This window comes from Hyposmocoma kahamanoa, unplaced genomic scaffold, assembly GCF_003589595.1.
Source record: "Hyposmocoma kahamanoa isolate Upper Pololo Valley unplaced genomic scaffold, ASM358959v1 180, whole genome shotgun sequence".
In the NCBI taxonomy this organism is placed as follows: domain Eukaryota; kingdom Metazoa; phylum Arthropoda; class Insecta; order Lepidoptera; family Cosmopterigidae; genus Hyposmocoma; species Hyposmocoma kahamanoa.
In genome coordinates, this window is record NW_020653711.1 from 3,845,453 (window position 1) to 3,853,196 (window position 7,744).

The window sequence follows — 7,744 nt, forward strand, 5'->3', positions numbered from 1 at the left end:
TTGCCATTTAAAGCTCTGAATGGCACTGCAACTGCTATGGACAGGCGTGTAGCTTACCATTAGGCGCGCGACTTGTCCCGTCACTTGATATTATATAAAAAATAAAATTTTCATCTATTCTGTAAAATGTTTGATTATACAAGGTAAGTACTATTTATACCATTGTTTATTATCCAATCGTATAACTGTGATAAACGCGCGATTGCAATATTGCATCGCTACATTTGGGTTTTAAAGGCGATTGCATCGATGCAATCCCGCGTTTGTATCGATGCAGTCGCGCGTTTGCATCGATGCAATCGCGCCTTTGCGAGCCACTCTTAGGATCGTATTCCAGAACTCTACTCACTGCTCAAGTCAGGACTTGAGTATGATTTGAAGCACTGGAAATACGACCCTAATGATAAGGACTTGAGTATGATTTCTAGTGCTTTAAATCATACTCAAGTCCTGACTTGGGAATTGAGTAGAGTTCTGGAATACGAACCTAAGACTTCAGCCATTCAAAAGTCATATTCATAATAATTTTTTTTTGCATTTCACATGGCCTGTATGCCCGAGCTTGGGAGAGCAATTAAAAAAAAACTACTTGTTTTTTTTTTTATTATTATTTTTAATGATAGCAAGTAACGGGACGAACTAGTCATGCGCCTGGTAGTGACCGAAACGCCTGTCCATAACAGTTGCAGTGCCACTCAGAACTTTAAAGCACCAAGATCTAAGGGGCCACTGCCACTGTGCCCTTCGGCGTTGACAAGTCCCATGTGACCGTAATTTCACCTTCAAAATCAAAACGCAGTTATGCTCATATTACTGCTTGGTGGCAGAAATAGGTTAGGCAGTACTTCCTGGACTAACTCTTTCGCTACCTACTATCAAGTACATTCATGCATTTACGTCATGCCGCGAATGTCTAAACTGCACAATTTTTCCCGTAAAATGCTATGTGGGACTTTATCATAAAATTAACTTTGATTGTATCGATAATTTATAATAAATAAGGTATATTTCAAATCAACTACTCTGAAAAGGCATGCTTCTTCTTCAATTTAGGTATCTAAATCAACACATTAGCGGAAATTTTGTGTTGTCACAGATTTTTATTTAAATTATTTATTTAAGTCAACTAACAGTAGTCCCACAACCAGCAGTAACAATTAAAACTTATAAATATTTTTTAGAGTAATAAAAATAAATAAAATTTAAATGTAATGGTTGCGTCACGAACACCGTTAACCACTAGGAAGCAATGCCACACGGGCATTGCTAGTGCGTTGCGTGTGTCATCGCAACGCTATGATTTCAACGCCCCAAGCGTCACACGAGCAATGCGGTGTCGCAACGTAACGTTAACTTAATTACGCATCGCAGCATCCACGGGCCAGGAGACGATGTGAGACGCACTTGTCCTTGTCCGATGCACCACCATGTACAAAGACATAGATATGTCTGTATATATTTATAATTTAAATAGTACACCGCTCAGATGGTGCAACGCTGACGCAACGCATCATGTTACATAGCTCTAATTACTAGAATAAAGCTGAGCAAAGAAAAAAAAAATAGATACTTACAATATAAACTACTAAAAAGTTTGATAAATAATTACATACATATACTTAAGCAGACTTACTTTATTAGATTTTCATTGTATTCTTTCAATTGGCGGTTTCACAAATGCATGAGAATATGATAATAGTATTTATAAATAGTTGATAAAATAGGGTAGGGTAGGGTTCATAGTCCATCTGAGTAGGAAGTACATTTTCTGATAATTTATTACTGTGGCAGTGAGAATGTAATATTTCAAGTAATATAAAAAAACATGACTTCAAGTAGATATCCTGAAAAAAGTGCTTTAGTACTGTTGATAAAGAATGCAATGATAAATAATTCATAGTTATCGCCACACCGTTCCATATCGGTCGGTAAACAAATATATAACGGCTAATATTGATTGCTTTCGTCAGTGCATTTGAATCATTTGATAACTCCGGTCTGTAGTCTGCAAAAATGGCGTATTTCGGGAAGGAATTTGTTTTGGACAGACAGGAGAACTTTACAGAATTTATTGAATCCCTGAAAATGGGCAAGTATAATAAAGCTTATTAATATCTGGACATTGGATATGAAACTATTTTTTCGGATCTAAATCGTATATTATTTTTTCAAACAAGTAAATGTTTTGGGCCCTTTAAACGTCCTGTGGTCACGGTTGACTGCCGTCAGTCATTCATTCATTTCCAATGTGCAACAATCGCGAAAGCTTAAGTAAGAACTTGAAGTGTCTGATGGACAGGTTAATTAATAGATATATTCATAAAAGTAAAGGAGAAAAGCGTGTTGTTACTAGGATACTATGGGTCGAGAGTACTCTCGGTGGGCCCTCTAAATCCAAGTGGCCCATATGTACGAGAGTACTCGATTCACTTCGTAGTCGTTATAGATTTATTCGAATTTAAATTTCGAATCAATCTCATGGTCCATTTTCAATTATTAATCTTCAACAACACTTGTCTTAAATTGCTCGTATTTCTAGAAAAATTGAACATCGTGTAGTTCACTGGCAGGTCCCTATATCGCAGAGTTCTGAGCGTGGACTCAAGCGGGACGTTATATACTCGGCAAGTCGGAACTTGTAAGAAACAAACAAAATAAAAAAACAAAAGAGAACATGAAACATTCTAACGTAGAATATAAATAAATAATTACAAAACAAAAAATAAAATTAAATCTCAAAATATTTACTTAAACACGGGCACTAAGTTTAAAGACACATTAACTCAGCTGTTGCTGGAAAACGTAATGCGTTCAAAACACTAATTCTGAGTTCAGGACCCTAAGTGAGAACGTGTAAAGATGGCACTGTTAAAGACACGCCACACGATACGTTGCGTCGACGTTGCGACGTCACAACTGCCTCCGTGGCGGAACGGTTACCATGCCGGACTGCCACGCAGAGGTCCAGGTTCGATTCCCGGGCCGGGAGAAATATTTGTATGGCCTATATTTGTTTCTCTCGTGAGTTTGGGTGTAATTTGTAGTTGTCTATGAGTGTATCTATGGCACCCGCGACACAGAGCTTCCCTTGTGCGGGACTGTGTTGAGTGTGTGCGTTATAAAAAAAACTGTGACGCTGCCTTGTACTACATATAAATTAGAACTACATGCTAGTAGTAGTAGCATGTAGTTTTATATTATGTGGCAAAATCATAGCGTTGCGACGACGCAACGCACCGGAAGCGCCCGTGTGGCATCGCTCTTAAGGTCGCATTCCAGAACTCTACTCAATAGTCAAGTCAGGACTTGAGTATGATTTCAAGCACTAAAAATCATACTCAAGTCCTGACTTGAGCATTGAGTAGAGTTTTTAACCGACTTCAAAAAAGGAGGAGGTTCTCAATTCGACTGTATGTTCTTTTTTTTTTGTATGTATGTATGTTACGCGATAACTCCGGTATTTGTGAACCGATTTTCATGATTCTTTTTTTGTTGGAAAAGGGGGTACTTCCATAGTGGTCCCATTTCATTTTGAAGGAAATCATCCACCTCAAAGGGTGGCTGTTCACGCATGAAGATTCATTTTTATAAATAGCGCCTAACTTTAATTTAGGAGCAATTACTTTTAGCAATTATTTAGTTGATTTTGCTATTTCATCAATTCAAGGCGTTTTTCCCTCGATATACTTTGAGTACTGTCGTAGTGAGAACCTATTTTTATTATCTCCAGTATCAAGTCCTGTATAGTGGCGAACTAGGGGATATTTCAATGAAACTTAGCAAATAGACGTAATTCCACGTACTTTTGAGGTCGGTTTTTTTAGTACTCTGTACTGAGATTATGGAATATGACCCTGAGGGTCGTATTCCAGAACTCTACTCAATAGTGAAGTCAGGAATTGAGTATTGCAGTGAGCACTGAAAATCATACTCAAGTCCTTGCCATTAGGGTCGTATTTCCAGTGCTTGAAATCATATTCAAGTCTGCTCAAATCCTGACTTGAGCATTGAGTAGAGTTTTGGAATACGACGCTTAGTCACCATTGTGTATAATTAAGGAAACACATTGGCGGGTCACATTTGTGTTCTATAGGTAAAAATCAGCAAATGCCGAATACTCAATGTAAAATCTGTATTCACAGAAATCCCTCCTGAGATCAAGAAGGCCGTGATAAATTCCAAATCATTGGCGAAAATCGATAAAAACGGTGATGAATACACGCTCTCATCTGTCAAAGTTGACGGCAGCACGTCCAGCAGGACTTTCAAGAGTGGTGTTGAATATGAAGAAACTAACTTTGGTAGAACTGTAAGTATTATCATATTCTTCTTTTTAACCGACTTAAAAAAGGAGGCAAGTAAAATTAATGTTTGGCGGCAGAAGTAGGTGGCAGTACTTCCCAGAACGAACTCTTTCACAAGGAACTATACTGCCTTTAAAAATAAAAAATATATCGTACGCAATTAACTATAATAATACTTTGTATTATATTGTGCTAATTTTCCTACGCAGGGTAAGGCGGTTATCACTGTAGACGGTGACACCTTCACTCAAGTGCAAAAGTACCCCGAGGGGACCCTCACGACCACGAGGAAATTCTCTCCTAACGAACTAGTGGTGGTAAGCAATTTTGTATACAGTATAATTTGGTGCTTCAAAAGCAGTGTAGTGTAATTTAATACTAGAAGCTCGCATACGCATTTTGACTTTGAAAAAGGAAGAGGTTCTGAATTCGACTGTACTTTTTTGTAAGTATGTTACGCGATTTGTAAACAGAGTTTGATGGTTCTATTTTTGTTGGAAAGAAGGTACCTCAGTGGTGGCCCTGATTTAAATTTGAAGATAATATTCCACCTCTAAGGGTGGCAAACTAGTTTCAGTTTGTATGTAACAATATATACGCAAAATTTGAAGTCGGTTCCTCTTTTTTAATAAAAATTACTGTATCTTATAACATAGTTTATTTTTACTTATTTTTGTTGATGCAAAACTTATGAAGCTTTTGTTTAAACATATTATTAAAGTAATAGTAGTAATAGCATCCGAAAAAGGTATATTTAAATAATTCAAATGCTATCTACGAATATTATTGTGTTTATTCTTTATAAAAAAGAAGACGGTCTTCAATTCGACTATATATATTTTTTAATGTATGTTACGCAATTACTCTGACATTTGAAAATCTTTTTTGTTGGATGGTTTTTAACATCATTGGGTCACAGATTCGGGGATGGATCCAGTTCATTAGATTTCTGCCAGTTTCCGTTAACCGATTTCAATAAAATTTAGCAAATAAATGGATTTCTACATTTCCACAAACTTTTAAGATCGTTTTTTTTGTAAAAAAAGTTATAATTATATACCACAATTTTGTCTTCGTCCCTGAATTACAGAAGTTTCAAGAAATTATTAACAAATAGACTTTTAACGTTTACTTCTACTTTTATGCGACAAAAAAAATGTGAAAAAAAATAGTCATACCTAGGGTTATGGAAAAATATAAACGTAAAATAAAATATAATAACACATATTTAATAAAACATATTTTTCCCATTTTTTCAATTTCTCCTACATATTTACTTTTTTTTTAATTCAACCATTTGCATTTTTTCGGACAATTGCCCAACAAAACAGTTAGACTTATCTTAATTAACGTTACATTTTCATTTTCTCTTTCAGACAATCACCTTTAGTGGTTGGGACGGGGAAGCTAAGCGATACTACAAAGCAAAGTGAACATAATGTTTTTTATTGTTAGAGTTGTAATTAATAACCTACTTAAGATTTGCGTTCTCAATAAATGTTTTCCACGTTATGACGAGTTTATTATTGTAGCATTTGCTGACGAGGGTCTATTAGAAGTTTATTAAAAATATACAATTAGATATAGGAAATGAAACTATTTTTCCGGATTTAAATCGCCTATATTTGTTTTTTTCAAATATACGCGATTTAAATCCGGAAAAATAGTTTCATTTCCTATGTGTAACAATCGCGAAAACCTAAGAACTCGATATATACAATTAGAGATGTGAAAGTTTTTAATTTATGATACAAAGTGACGTGACGAACAAGTCGTACGCCTGCTGGTAAGCGACACACTTGTCCAAAGCAGTTGCAGTGCCACTCAGAGCTTTACATTGCAAAGATCTGAGGTGCATTGTCACACAGAGACATAAGTTGACAAGTTTCATGTGCCTGTAATTTCATCAGCACCCTTATTGTTATATAAACGTATTTATATAATTATTTTTTGTTCGAAAGGAGATAGGTACCTTAGTAGTGGTTCCATTTAAATAAGAAAATTATCCACCTCTATCTAATGGTGGCAAACTAGGGGATGAATCCGGTTTCACGTATTTTCCGTTAACCGATTTCAATCAAACTTGGCAAATAGATGTAATTCTAATAAAAAAAGACGATACGTGAACTTTTGAGGTCGGTTCTTTAAAAAAAAGTTATTATTTAATTGTCAATATTCAACATTATAACCAAACTTTTTGTGATAGTTTTTTTTGGTAGCACTCATCACACATTGTCCCTGATTTACGTCAAAATATCTTGAACTTTGTTGGTAGGTCAATATTTAAACTTGAAAACTTCAGTAATTTTAGAATATAAAGATATTAATGAACACTACTACAATCAAACATATCCATGTTTAAAGTATCATAAAATTAATAAAAACTGACACATTCAATTAATAAGAACAACCTAGTAGAGTCATTGTGAAAAAGTTCCTCCAGGGAAGTACTGTCACCGTACCTATTTGTCCTGCCAAGCAGCCATGTAAGCATTAGTGCGTTGCGGCTTTAATTGGGTGTTGGCGAAACTCTATAGTTTAGGCACACGGGACTTGTAAAGGGTTTCGACGACGACGAGCTCTGCTCTATGTCGATGTAACATGTTGTCGGAGTAGCGTGTGTCGAAGTTCAGTTATAACATCCTGAGTGGCATTGGTTAAGAGCAGGTGTGTCGCTTACCACCAGGCGCACTACTTGTTCGTCCCGTCATTTAATATCATATTAAACAAACTTTACAATTTCATCATTTTTACTTTTGTAAAATGAGAGAGGGTTTCGTTAACCGATTTTAATAAAACTTGACACGGACATGTAATTCCAATGAAAATAAAACTTATGGTGACCTAGAGCTGATCTGATGATGCAAAAAGCTATCAGACGAGCGAAATTTTCATCACCTTGTTCCGGTTTTGAAGGGTAAGGGTGCTGGTGTAATTATAGGCACATGGGACTTGTCAACTTATGTCTCAGGGTGTCGGGCACAGTGACAGTTCCCCTCAGATCTTTGCGATATAAAGCTCTGAGTGGTGTTGCAACTGTTATGGACAGGCGCATAGCTTACCATCAAACGCACGACTTGTTCGTCCCGTCACTTGAAATTATAAAAAAAGCTCCTCATCAGTGTACAGCAGCTACCTTGTGTTTGGCTCATAATATGATTCGTTATGACGAGGACTTCTATATGACTTTCAGGTATCGTTGAGGAGAGTACCGGACCGATTGGTAACGAACACACTGAAAGCGGATAAACAAACTTTTATAAAAAATGTTATAATTATTTCATTGCACGCTGTAGCAGCTTATCATTTTAATAGTGTTATTTATGAACCCCATTGCAATGCAACTTTATTCATTGCATAGACGCAATGAGTAAAGTTGCATTTATATTAAACTCTGTATTGCTTAATGTTAATTGTTATATGTAGAACTGAATACCAAT

The 7,744-nt window shown here is 36.0% G+C and overlaps 1 protein-coding gene across 1 annotated transcript; it reads left to right on the forward strand.

Annotated features, from left to right (window-relative positions):
• Positions 1–1,917: 1,917 nt before the first annotated feature.
• On the forward strand, positions 1,918–5,818 carry LOC113225964 (fatty acid-binding protein 2-like). The gene is made up of 4 exons (XM_026458456.1): positions 1,918–2,089; positions 4,143–4,309; positions 4,514–4,621; positions 5,681–5,818. Exons 1-4 carry the CDS (start codon positions 2,014–2,016, stop codon positions 5,735–5,737), a joined length of 408 nt encoding a protein of 135 aa, XP_026314241.1. The 5' UTR covers positions 1,918–2,013; the 3' UTR covers positions 5,738–5,818.
• Positions 5,819–7,744: the final 1,926 nt, after the last annotated feature.

What these genes read in the sequence shown, in the direction of transcription:
- LOC113225964 (XM_026458456.1), top strand. Translation starts at nt 2,014, where the DNA reads ATGGCGTATTTCGGGAAGGAATTTGTTTTGGACAGACAGGAGAACTTT. An exon ending in TATTGAATCCCTGAAAATGG is followed by an intron (nt 2,090 to 4,142) that starts GCAAGTATAATA and finishes CTGTATTCACAG; the next exon opens with AAATCCCTCCTGAGATCAAG. An exon ending in CTCCTAACGAACTAGTGGTG is followed by an intron (nt 4,622 to 5,680) that starts GTAAGCAATTTT and finishes TTTCTCTTTCAG; the next exon opens with ACAATCACCTTTAGTGGTTG.